Consider the following 13907-nt stretch of genomic DNA (forward strand, 5'->3'; position numbering starts at 1 on the left):
GGCCAGGGTTTGGGCACCCCTGTAGAGGGTATTAAAAATTTCCTCTTGATGATGTCACTTCTGGCCATGACATCGCTTCAGGTTATTGACATCTGTTACAGTGGATCCTGACAGATTGTCATTCTAAAAAGTGGGTCCTGGTGCTAAAATGTTCGAGAACCTCTGGCATAGGATATATATAATTAGGATTTTGTGCAATTTTTTTTTAACTAAAAGGAACTGTGGGTGCTCCTGAGTGGGATTGGGAGCATGATACTAGGAGCAGGGAGACAAACCTTTTCTCCTGTACCATTTTTCCAGGTGCTGTTTGCCCTGCAAGGGTCAACTTAAGGTTTCCATACTTAGATTTCCTATTGGCATGGGAAAGGCGGGATATAAATCTTTTAAATAAACAAAACAGCCATGGGGAAAATAGCACAATGAGAGAGGATTAAATCCCCTACCACCAGATTAGGACCACAGCACTGATTTGAACAACACAGGTGAAGTTAATTTTTATAAAGGGACAGGAAAGCTTAATTATGGCAGTCCTATGTTGTGTAGTTGTGCCCTTCATAAAGAAATATGAAGGGGGCAATGAGGAAGGATTAAATCCACTTCCAGGATATTTTCTTAGCTTCTAAGGGAAAGGATTTCATAATTGTAGCTCAGACAGGAAAGAATCCTCTGCATGTATATTTGCCATTTAGGCCAAAAGGCTTTGTTGGTCATAACTGCTGTCATGAATCGTGCATGGAAGAGTGGAGGAAGATGAGGTAGACCTTGGAGTGCCTATATAATATCTATCACTGGGATCTACCCAGTTAGAAGGCCACCACATTCATCATTAGCTTCAGCCTTCAAATAAGCAATGACAGCTCTGCACAGCATGCATTTCTAGCCTTGAAGTCACGAAGGCATGCATGACAGTCTCCTGGTGTGAATTGGACGGAAAAGATCACAGCAGAGGTTTTTTCCAGGTAGAGTTGGTGGAAGTGCTCTGGTCTTCTTCAGCAATCTGAGCTTGATGTGGCAGTAGGTATTGCCAAATGAGACAGTGAAGGATTAACAATCTCTGCAATCCTTAAAGAACCTGTTCTTTGCTTCTAATTGTTGCTGTAAAGTCATCCTGAATTTGTTTATAACACACATAGCAGCTTTTTAACAGCCTTTTTATGCACTGGTGCACTAATACAGTGTGTTAATTATTTCAAAATCAAATATTGCTGAGGATAGTAGCCCAACTGTTCATGGTATTTGTTTCACGGTTTTCCGTTTGAGGTTAAACATGTATGTCTGTGCACTGTTGCTTGCTTTTTCTTTTCTTTTTCACTTTACTTCCTGTTTGTTTGAAAGTTCAGTAGAAACTGTCATCTATTTCCTTTATTTTTTTCAAAGCAACATAGTTTGTTAGCAATCCAGATGCTTTAGATGCCATCTCCTGCCCCCACCGTTTTACCCCCAAAGGAAATGAAGCATTTGTTGAGAGATTGTTGTCTGAGGGATTTCACTCATTTGAAGCCCTTGCTGTCGGGTATAGCACAGTGGGTTCTTCTGCCACTCCCACAGTGTTCAAACTTGGTTTGCCTGGTCTCTCTGGTGTTTCTGAGGGGATTGACGCATCAGTTTTGTTGCTTGATGTGAACACTTGGGGCTGCAGGTCCAACTGCTCAACTTTTTAGTTGAAGTGCATAAGCACAGTTTAGCTTCTTGAGTTCAAAATTGCCTATTTTTATTTTCTTTCAGAAGCCATTTCTGAGAAGCATGTCTAAGAAAGTTCTTAGCTTATATCTGGAACTGAGTGTAGAAATGATTCAAAATGCTGCTTGTCTTCCACTGAAACAGAGGTCTGCATTAGTAAACATTCACATATACACATGGGAATGTTCGTCATTCCAATAACTGCAACATCTAGCAATTATTTGCAGGTGTCAGGTAGCCATTGCAGATTACATGAAACAGGCTGAGTGGACATACAACCTAACCTATTTGATGCACTTTTGTTTTGTCATTTTGCATCTTTGTGTCTGATCTTCATTGTCTGTACCAGTTATTCTCTTCTGTGCCATGTGTTTCTGCAGCTTTAGTTCATAACAGGTACTTTGAAAACAGTCTGAGCTACAAATCCATTCCAATACCTTCCATTCTGCCCAAATTTTTCAGTGTCAGAATTGATTCACTATTCTGGGTATTATCAGAACATACTGACCTGGTTGACATTCAGTTGCATGATTGTATCCATATGTAGGAGGCCTGTGCTAAGCAAAACATAACACCAGAACCAGGGGACATCCACTAAAATTGAGTGTTGGAAGAGTTAGAACAGACAAGAGAAAATATTTCTTTACTCAGCGTGTGGTCGGTCTGTGGAACTCCTTGCCACAGGATGTGGTGATGGCATTCGGCCTGGACGCCTTTAAAAGGGGATTAGACAAGTTTCTGGAGGAAAAATCCATTATGGGGTACAAGCCATGATGTGTATGTGCAACCTACTGATTTTAGAAATGGGCTATGTCAGAAGGCCAGATGCAAGGGAGGGCACCAGGATGAGGTCTCTTGTTATCTGGTGTGCTCCCTGGGGCATTTGGTGGGCCGCTGTGAGATACAGGAAGCTGGACTAGATGAGCCTATGGCCTGATCCAGTGGGGCTGTTTTTATGTAAAACACCCTTGGTTTGAGAATGCCTTTAGTGAAGCAGCTGACAAAAGTTGTATCTGAAGAGCCCCCTCATTTCAACTCTTACTTCTGGGTAAGATCACTGGGTATGGCCACTGGATCAGGCCATAGGCCCATCTAGTCCAGCTTCCTGTATCTCACAGCGGCCCACCAAATCCCCCAGGGAGCACACCAGATAACAAGAGACCTCATCCTGGTGCCCTCCCTTGCAACTGGCATTCTGACATAACCCATTTCTAAAATCAGGAGGTTGCGCATACACATCATGGCTTGTACCCCATAATGGATTTTTCCTCCAGTAACTTGTCCAATCCCCTTTTAAAGGCGTCCAGGCGAGACGCCATCACCACATCCTGTGGCAAGGAGTTCCACAGACCGAGCACACGCTGAGTAAAGAAATATTTTCTTTTGTCTGTTCTAACTCTCCCAACACTCAATTTTAGTGGATGTCCCCTGGTTCTGGTGTTATGTGAGAGTGTAAAGAGCATCTCCCTATCCACTCTGTCCATCTCCTGCATAATTTTGTATGTCTCAATCATGTCCCCCCTCAGGCGTCTCTTTTCTGGGCTGAAGAGGCCCAAACGCTCAACTTTAAGCTTTTGTGCTGGAGAGTTTCAGTTTTCAGAAATTGTATGTGACTTTTTGGAGAGATTTTTAATACTATAGGTGAAACCAATGTAGACCTCCACGCATGTCCTTTAATTTGTCTTATTGAATCCTGTCTATAAGACCTGGTTTGGTTTAGCCTGGTTGAAGCAACTCTGAGTTTCATGGTGGCAAAGGGTTGAAGCTGTAAAGGTGAAAATGTGAATCATGAAATGGAATATTTATTTGCGAATTTATATACTGCCTTTCCCATGTAACCAAGACTGGTGCCCAAGGCTGTTTCCAACCTGAATATACATTAGATATGTAGTAAAATTACATACAAATATATATAATGAAATTGCAAATTAAAACCACAGTAGCTTAAATAAATCTATAAACAGCAGTTAAAACTTTATATAAAAATAAGTGTTGGTTTAATTGCTTGAGAGACCGTGGGAGCCAAAGTCAGGGGCTAAAAATCATTGATACTGCAGTTAATGCCTCTTATCTAAATAGCACATGCTACTGAGAAGGCAAAAATAGATGGTCAGGTAGTTGAAAGGGAAGGCAGTGTTTTATTCCCTGATCTTGTAATTGCAAAAAACTAATCCCACAGTGTATGCTTTTCAGTTGGTGTGGGATGGCAACAGGGCCATTAGTAATAGTTTCTCTCCCTTTGATATTTCCAGTTTGAGTTATGCCGTATGCATTTATGCCTGCAACAGAGACCCCACTATGCAAATGAATTCCCTTGTGATGCCTGTCACTCAGAGTGCCTTTCAGCAGCATCAGTTGGTATACCAGCTAAGACCATCTGGAAAGATCTGATCTTGCTGTAGCTATCTACATCTTAAATTTCAAATTGTGTATTAAAATTATAGCTGCCTATGAAGAATGATTGGAAGCTTCAGGTCTGGTTATTAGCAGGGATAGTAGGTTTGACTGTATCTCCCCAGTAGTTAAAGATTTCCATTGCCTCCCAATTAGTTTTCATTCACAAACCAAAGCAGTGATTAAAACTGTACATGGCCTGGACTAGGGTATTTGGACTGCCTCTTCTCATATGAACCTGCTTGTGTGTTGACCTTCTGTTTGGTCTCTGTTTTGAGTACTCTCCACCTTTTTGCAGGTGAAATGGGGATCATGACCTTGTCTGGCTTACTGCATAGATTTTGGAATACTCTCCCCTAGGAGATTAGACAGGTGCCTACATTGTTATATTTTCAGTGCCAATTAAAAGTGTTATTGCCTAGGTATGTTCGCTGCTTCTGTATGCTATTTGGTGCGTTTTCACTTCTGAGTCTGCTTTTGGTTTTATTGTTTATTAATGCTATTTTATTACAGTGGATTGTTTTAAAAATGTGTACTGAAGTGGCCTGAAGGCTTTTCTTTGGTGAGAAGGTGGGATATAATTCTTGTATGTAAATTCTGTGCATGTCCCACTAAGTTCAGTGAGATTTATTACGAATGAAGTCTACGTCAGAGCTTTGGATCCTTAGTCATGTAGCTCTTACATGTCCTTTCTGATGGTGGATGGGCAGCACAATCCTAGGCTTGCTGGCACCCAGGGCAACAGTGGCGCTGAAGTGTCAACTGCTGTATCCTATGGGTACCAGACTAGCGCTGGGAGTCTTCTCATTGTAAGGGAGCATTTCTTCTTTTACCTTGGGTAATGCTGCTGCAGTGCCAATAGGTCTTCTTGGATCTGCACCCACTTTGGAGCGGGCACAGAACCAAGGAGGCCCATGTTGGGCTGCCCCGGCTGGGAGGGAGCATAGGATATGGCGGCAGAGGCTGCCACCGTCTCCGTCCCTCCCCAGGCCTGATCCTCTCCTCTGCCTGAACTCTATAGGTGCTTTTAAATAATAAACAGTTTTTGCTTTAGGTCAGTGAAACTGTACTGATTTCAATTGGTCTGATTATAGAAACAGCAACACAATTAAGTTGTGGCTTTGCATTTGCTTTCCTCGCCTTGGGGTCCTGTTTGTTGCCCTTGGCACCTGATACAGTGAAACTCCTTCAGAAATTATAGAGATGTTATTAAGCATGTAAGTCGTTCATCTCTTTCATAGATGATCCTAGTGTTCCTGGAAATTATGGTTGCCTGATTTGAAAAGAGCAATTCTGTTTATGGAGTGAAACATGTTAATCTGTCAGTTATGGAATACCTTATGTGAACATGGCATTTGAAGGTTTTTTAAGTAGCTGTATGACTTTTTCTTCCTTACTTGTGGATATACAGGGTGAACCAAAAGTAGGTGGACAGTAGGTGGAATAGGGTTTGTGTTAGGGTTATACTATAACAATGGTGTTCATTACAACTATGGAGTTTGTGTCATATTATATTAAATTAAATTATATTTAATTGTATTAGTAAATATAACTGTATATGTAATCTCAAAATAAATGTTATCATTTACTGTCCACCTACTTTTGATTCACCCTGTATATAAATTCTCCCCTATCCTGCTCATGCTGAGAGCAGGTTATATGAATGTGTGAGAGATGGTACCAATAGGGCATTTATCCCCAGTTCATGTTCCATTTACTTTTTAAAATTAACAAAGTAGACCCTATAACTCAAGAAAGCTTAGATCCATAGTTCCAGTCTATTGGTGATTAGAATAACAAAATGTCTGTTAATTATGGTGGAGTTGAACATATGGAAGAGAGAATAGCAATGAATGCTCTGCACCTGATATATTGTACCTTTTAAAGGCTTCTTTGTTGAGAGAAGCCTGATGTCAGGCTAACGTTATTTCTCGCTCCTGAAGACTTGCCGTTTTCAGCATGATCATTTTGCTGGCCTATTGTTGGCCTTTATGGGAACTGTTTGAAGATTCCCTGCTTGGGCCTGCTTCTAGCTGCATATGAAGAAGCAGAGATGTGCATAGCTCTGCCCTGGAGAACTTTTAATATCACAGGGATGCTTTTTCTGTAAAAGTAGGTTGGGTGTATAACAAGCATGCTTATCTCGCCTTTCAAAATCAAGAGAGTTTAAAGGTGCTTCACTTTTGCTGGATCATACCCAAAGAGGTAAAGCTCTTCTATATAAAAGAATGTACTAGGGAGAAGTCTAACTTAACAATGATACACCTTATAAATATGCAGTAGACTGTGTATTCTACTTATTGTTCAGTTGTGAATATTTTACTCTGTCAACCAAATTGCATGAATACTGTATTTTTCTTATATTAGAAGAGCACCATTCTGCCTGGTTACTACCGGTACTATTATGGAAAATAGTTTTCTAGTAAGTGATCTTGCTTAGTGCCCTTAGAGGATGTATACAGGGATCCATATAGAAACAGGTGTACATTAAGCAGGTATACATTTTATAATAGAAAAAAATTAGGAGCTGCATGACCAGAAATTCTGATTTTTACTCCTAGGTAGAAAAATGCTGCTGTATAGTTGCAAGTGTGTATGTATGTGTGTAATAGCAACCAGTAAAGTATGTTTGCTTGTTCAGTAGATGTATGAATTAGAAAATTGGGGGGAAAAACCACTGACTTAAACCAATCAGCCACTTATTTTGCTGATCTAAATCAGTGATTTAATTTGCTTTCATTTTAATAATCAATCTATGCTCTCTCTAAATAGTACAGAAATACAGTACTAGGTCAAAATACTCTGCTTCAGTGTGTGAAATCTAAAATGCTGACATACTGTGTTGAGCAATGTGTATTATAAATCTCTGAAAACACATCGATGGAGCAGACTTTAACTGATTTCCTTTCAACTAGTTCCTTTTTAAGATGTTGGATATTGGATTACACATAGAAAAATGTGCTGTTTCTTATACAAATTTGGTAAATTCTCTTCTAAATAAAAATGTCACAATTTGTATAGTTAGGTATGAACGTGCTGTGACCAAAGAGTAATGAAGACTGAAAAATAAAAATTCCCAGTCAATCTGTCTTTTTTTAAACAATGTTGAAAACAAACGGCAGTTAAAGTACTGAAGGGTATAGATTAAAAGAAGAGCTACCTGTTTCAGCATTTTTCTTCTTCTAGGATGCAAGAAGCTTAAAATGCTACAATCCAATGTGCAGGAACTTGTAAAGGCTTGATAAATTCATACCAATGTATAAACATGCTTTTGCTGCAGACAGCGTATTGCAAACTGTAATTAGAAAATGGCACATGCACCTACAGAAATGGGTATTTTTATCTGCTGCCAGAACTCATAGATCCAAAAAATCCAGATTTTTTAATCACAGTGTAATGGCTAGATTTAAAAAGGTGGTGTAACTAGCACCCATCTTTGCCTTTTCTGCCATCCTAGGGCTTGAAGGTCATACTTGGAGTTTCACAGAATGTCTACCTTATAAGGTTATTTGATTTAGAACCCTACTATGTCCTGAGTTTTGTTTGTAAACTTGTCCTTTGTTTTTAGTGCAATTTGTTAGATATTTGATAACTTGTATTAGCTAGAAATTAATTGCATGCTTTTCTGTTTGACAGATTTCTTGTTTTAAAGTACTCAAAGGGCAAGAGTTAGCAGTGGGGGTAGGGAGAGAAAGATTGATAGGTGTCATTTCAGCCCAAGAACCTTTTCCTATACAGTAATGTGCTGCAAGAAGAAAAATGGCATATTTTTTTCTCTGATAAAATATAGCACAAAGTGTTCTGCCTGGCATTCTTAGTGGCCTCTGTTGCTTGTCTGAGTAGGGAAGGGAAATATTTTGAAGCCTGGTGTACTGTTGTTCAAAGTTTAGCAAAAGAAGCACCCAAGTGGCTTTCCTTCAGTGCAGGTCACTAGCTTAATTTTGTCTGTGTTGAAGTTCCTGGATTCCTCCCCTCCCGAGAGCAAAGGTACACAAAAGCTGGTCAATTGCTTGTTTGACGCTTAGGAATTTAATTTTTATGTTGGCCTCCTTCATTCACTGATTGTTTACTGAATGCCTTTGTTCCTCATAAATGTGTCTTAATTTTTGCCTTTTCTATTTGTAGCATAAATTGGTGATTGGGAATATTGGCTTTGAACAAGGATATATATGCAATGTCCTGTTTTCAATACAAGACTCAGCATTTATTTATTTTAACCATTTCTAAGAAGGCTTTAGACATCACATTCACTGTATTTTAGTCGGCATTAATAGCATGATGGTGCTTCTGTTAAATATCACATCACTTTTCTCTTATAAATATGGGAATGCTTGTGAACCTATTCCATATAAGAATTGAAACAATACATTTTATCAGTAGTGCTGGACTTTATCCTTCTATTGTAATAAATGAATACAATAGTGAATTATAATTACATTACAGTGCAGTAGAAAACTTGAGGAAATCAAGGACATTATTGAGCATAAGGATAGAGATGCAAGGAATTCTGATCAAACGCAGATTAGCCATTGGTTGTGGGGTGAAAAAGACATTCCTCTAAAACGGTAGCCTATGGCCCACAGGCAGGATCCAGCCCACGTGACATTTGGCTTGGGAGGCACAGGTCCCTGTCTATGAGCCTGGGCTGGCAGCTCCACTATTCCCTGTCTGGCACGCAGCAAACTGGGCAGGAGATGAAGCTTCCCAAGCCAAGCTCCCTGGGTCACTTCTGGGTGCTCAGCAGCCCTGAAGTTCAGTGGTGACATCATCATGTCTGCACTAAATGTCTAGTCCTTTTAAGGAAAAAGATTGCACACCCCTTCTCTAAGAAAAATATGGAGCATCAGGTATTTCAGAGTTCTTTTCAGCTAACCACTGTCATAAGAATTGTGCTTAGATGATATTTAGAAAAGTTGTCTTTTGGTATAACAGTTCCACTGTTAATGTGCTTCCTTTACTGGGGTGATTGTTTGGTGTGGGCATGGGAAGAACATCAATCCCCTTATCAGAAGTTGTGTTGGTACTGTGTCTGCTAGCCTGAGAAGCATTGCCAAAAGTGCTGGTTTTTGAGACAGGTTTCTGGTTATTTCTGAGAAATTGAATGCTGTTGAGGGCAGGGGGCAGAGAAAAATAAATGCATGCATGTTCCCTTTTCCCCATCTATGGACACTGTTCGTTTGCAGAGCTGGGAATTTTTTGTCATGGATCAGGTCAACTTTTCCTGGAGCCTTCTGCTTTCCAAAAAGTAAAGCAACTGTTTTCCTGTGTTTGTGTCACACAGCACAATAACTTGGTTTCTTTCTGTCACTTTGCCAAGGTGTACGGCCACTGGCATTTTATGTTGAGGAATCTTGACCCACAGTTAGCTACAGCAAAGAGAGGGTTTACTCTTGTTCCACCTCCCCCCCCCCCTTGTTACTTGTAATAATGTGGCATAATAAGCACATTAGGTTGCAGAAACAACGCACCCATCCACAGAGGGATTTTTTCTTTACTCAGAATCCTTTACTGAGTACATGATTACATCAACCTCCACAACCCCATCAGAAAAACATTTTGGTTTTGCACACTTTATGATTTTTCAGTTAAAGGTGTTAAAATGTCCCCTTTCCTTAAGAGGGAAGCTTTAACTGAATCCACCTTTTTGATCCAAGAAGCTTTTAGCAGATTCTTCCCTAGAAATGTCTAGATTGAAGGTTACTATCGCTTGCATGTTCTCTGCCAGATAAGCTCTTTAGTAGGCCAAAGGCGAAGGCATTTGTATTTGAAGAGGCCTTGTATCTTAGCTTCTGGTGAAAATGTCACCTAAATTGAATCTGGAAAACTACTGTATTCTGGCATCGGAGCATAAACAGAGTGCAGACCAGAAATTTAACAGCATGAAGAAAAAATAATTCCCCATTTTTCAAGAGGAGAAATGCATTTTATTGCAGTTTCACTTGAAGCTGCTAGGATTGGTCAAACTGCCATAAATAGCTTTATGTCTGTTATATTGTTTGTTTGAGGGCTTTCTGCTGCTGTGTTTTTTTTTCATATTTTTAGCAGATTCTTGTTTATGCCATTTAAGTGAATTATCTGCCCGAATACATCAAGTTTATTCAGCTGCCCTAGACAGGCATTTAAGTTGAACTGCTTTTGGTGTGTAATTAAGCAAGCAGTGACGTAATGGAACCAAATTGGTATGTGTGACAGAGTGCTGTTTAGGATTTATTTTTAAAATGCTGCAGGATTTTATTTATTTTGGGGACTGTACTGAGGTGTTTTTTGTTTGGGAAGGTGGGTTCCCAACAGTCGAAATGCCAAACTTCAAAATAAGCTTGGACTCTGCTTGCCCCCAGATGAAGTGCTTGAAATGCCATATGAAGTTCACTGACTTCCAGTATATATAACTGAGAAACAGGGACTGCGAGAGGAAGAACTGTTTCTGTGTTACAGCTTTAACATGACGTTCGGATTGAATATTGGTTGAAATGGTGAAGGCTATGTTTCTGGTTTACAGTCCCTTCTATTTAATATATGCTTTGGTATTCTGTTGTGTGTTTCTTTTGGAAAGTACTGTGCTTCAGGATGTCACAGAATAATGTTCTTAGGCTACAATCCTCTACATCTGTGGTTCTCAAACTCTCAGGGAGCTTGAGGACCGCAGGGAAGACAGCAGGGGCAGGGGGCAGGCAGCGACACGATCCCCAGCATTGCATTGCTAAGGGGGCTGCAAGGGACTGGCATTTACTTACCAGTCCCAGCATCAGCCTCCTGGGGGCGCAGGGAGCCCTGCACGACCCTCCGCAGAGCTCCCCAGCCTTCAAAAAGTGAAAGCAGAGCAATCACGCTTCACTTCTGGTTTTGCTCCGCTTTCACTTTTTGAAGGTTAGGGAGCCCTGCGGAGGGTCACGCAGGGCTCCCTGCGCCCCCAGGAGGTTGCTGCAGGGACTGGTAGGTAAATGCCAGTCCCTGCAGCCCCCTTAGCGCTGGGATTGCATCGCTGCCTCCCACTGCCCCCCTTCCTTAAGGGGAAAGAGCCCAGGGCCCTCAGGCTGGGGCGTTGCAACGCCCCAGTTTAAAAAGCCCTGATCTACATACTTACCTGGGAATAATTCTCATTGAACTCACTGGGGCTAACTTTTGAGTATTATTGATTTGATTTGTGCCCTACTTTTCTCTCCGGAGGGCACCCAATGCGGAGTAGACAGACACACACTGTAAATTGTCAGCTTCATTTACAGCTATACTTCTCTGCACTGTTAAAAGCAAGTAAAAGATTGTGAGACACAGTTCACAAGTGTAGCTGGCACTTAGGCTGGCTCAAAGGACTTGCGCTGAACTTCTTCGTGTTGTGAAGGCGCAAGGGGGAGGGTGGAACGGGGGTGTTTTGAGGAGGGTGGAAAGTGGGCAGTGAGTGTACCTGTGGGTGTACCGGGCCCAGGAGAGGGTGGAACCGGCCTCTCATACTTAGGACAGATCCTAACCGCCCTCCTGAGCATCCCAGAGTTACACTGGGCTGCTTAGATTTTTGCCAGAGATTTTGCTGGTGCAAATCCAAGTAATCCCACTGATGTGGCTGCCGTGCAACATGGGGTAACGGGAAATAAATACCCTTACTCTGAGTTGGGTGGGATACACCTCAAACCCAGCGGGCCTACCTATTCCAGTGCAGGTTAGGATTGGATTGACAGTCTTATCCCTCCATCAGAAATACAGTGGTAATGGATGCTCCAGGGCTGACTCAACTCCAAAGTCATACACAGAGATCATCATCAGTTGAGATCTCACGACCAGATTTTACGTTGGGAGTCATATAAATCTATTAAATGTCAGGATGCAACTATTGCTAATATGAGTTCTGGACTTCTCCCAGGGGAGCATTGTAGTATCAGAACTTTCTAGTAAAATATACAACTTCCTTATTGAGAATAATCCTTATAATATGGAATTGCAGTGAAGTTGTAACTGGATGGTAAAGAGAACCTCATAGTCCATAATGATAGTGAGTTAAATGTTAATTGTTTGTTCTGCTTCTTGACTTCATTTGCAGTAGCTAAAATTGCTAAAATAAACTGGCCCTCCTCACCCCAGTAGTGTCTGTTCTCGTGGCTGCCTGCTGGTGTTCTTTTGCATCTTTTTAGATTATGAGCCCTATTGGGACAGGAAGCCATTATTATTTGATTTTTCTCTGTAAACCACTTTGTGAACTTTTTGTTGAAAAGTGATATAATAATAATAATAATAATAATAATAATAATAATAATAATTTAAAAATTGCCCAATAGTATTTTAAGTGACATGTTCTCACCATAGAAATAATGTTTCCTTTGCCATTTTGTCTACAGTTCTGTGTGGGTATTAAGTAGTAGTGACTTCGTAAAGAGATGCATTGAAAGGGCACATCAAAGCTCTGTTTAGTAGCAACTCTTCTGAGATGAAAATAAGTTTATTAAGATGTTGATTCCTCCTCTCCTCTTACATGTTTTCTAGCACTATAGTTCTTTTATGTCTTCACTTGCTTCTTGACAGTTCTAGGACACAACTGGGGCATTTTCCAATTCTGTAGAAGATGCATAAGTTTTGTTTGGGTTTTTTTACAAATGTTTAATTTGGTTTTTTTTCTTAATATGAACAGGTTTGGGTAAAACAAAACGAAAAACAAGTGCACGAGATGCTTCACCGACCCCTAGTACGGATGCAGAATACCCATCCAATGGTAGCAGCGCTGATCGGATTTATGATTTGAACATCCCTGCCTATGTTAAATTTGCCTATGTGGCCGAGAGGGAAGATGAACTATCTCTGGTGAAAGGATCTCGAGTCATTGTTATGGAAAAGTGCAGCGATGGTTGGTGGCGAGGGAGCTACAATGGACAGATTGGTTGGTTTCCATCAAACTATGTCGTAGAGGAAGTTGAGGAGGCAACTGCTGATTCACCAAGTTTTCTAAGTTTAAGGAAGGGAGCATCTATGAGTAATGGCCAGACCATGAAGGTGCTTCACGTTGTTCAGACATTGTATCCATTCAGCTCTGTCACAGAAGAAGAGCTCAACTTTGAAAAAGGAGAAACCATGGAAGTGATAGAGAAACCAGAAAATGATCCAGAGTGGTGGAAATGTAAAAATTCCCGAGGGCAAATTGGTCTTGTTCCCAAAAACTATGTAGTAATCCTAAGTGACGGCCCTACCATTAACACTTCCCATCCACCTCAGATAAGCTATACAGGGCCTGCTTCTACAGGACGGTTTGCTGGAAGAGAATGGTATTATGGAAATGTTACGCGGCATCAGGCAGAATGCGCTCTAAATGAAAGGGGTGTGGAAGGGGACTTCCTTGTCAGAGACAGTGAATCTTCGGTAAGTGGCCCTCATTTCAGAATTGAGAACATTACAACCTGCTTGATTTTGATTGGGGGGGATTATGAAATTCCAAAGAGAGCAGACATTATTTCCCTTTTGGTTAGGAGAGAGTCTTTCATATCACTAAGCTCTGTAGGAGTTCAAAGTAACATATTGGTATGTGAACAACAGGGAACTACTTCATCCATTTTTCATAAAGCATCACCTAGTTTATAGTATATGGTATACCTTAAGGAGAATAGTAATGGAATGTTAGATTGTCTTCATTGTACACCTGTAATATAATAATACTGGGATGTAGGGAGGATTTCTGTGGGTTTTTTTAATGTTCACTATAGAGATTAGAGTACATACCTTAATTCACAAAATAGGTTCTGGTGGGTTGATATATATGCATTCATGACAAAATATTACTGGAAAAGGTTTAATTTAATTTGTAAATGATTAGTACTTGTTTGATGTGTTTTACGTATGTTCTTGTCTTTATTGAT

General features: G+C 40.6%; 1 protein-coding gene across 3 annotated transcripts in view; it reads left to right on the forward strand.

The window, feature by feature from the left end:
- The window catches only part of NCK2 (NCK adaptor protein 2), an 85863-nt gene that overhangs the window by 59358 nt on the left and 12598 nt on the right, over positions 1–13907 (forward strand). For all 3 annotated transcript variants that reach the window (XM_066621081.1, XM_066621079.1, XM_066621080.1), the window contains one exon: positions 12692–13413. In XM_066621081.1, coding sequence (XP_066477178.1) covers positions 12692–13413 — 722 coding nt within the window. The remainder of the gene's footprint in view (positions 1–12691; positions 13414–13907) is intronic.

Source organism: Tiliqua scincoides, chromosome 3 (assembly GCF_035046505.1).
Source record: "Tiliqua scincoides isolate rTilSci1 chromosome 3, rTilSci1.hap2, whole genome shotgun sequence".
NCBI classification, from domain to species: Eukaryota; Metazoa; Chordata; class Lepidosauria; order Squamata; family Scincidae; genus Tiliqua; species Tiliqua scincoides.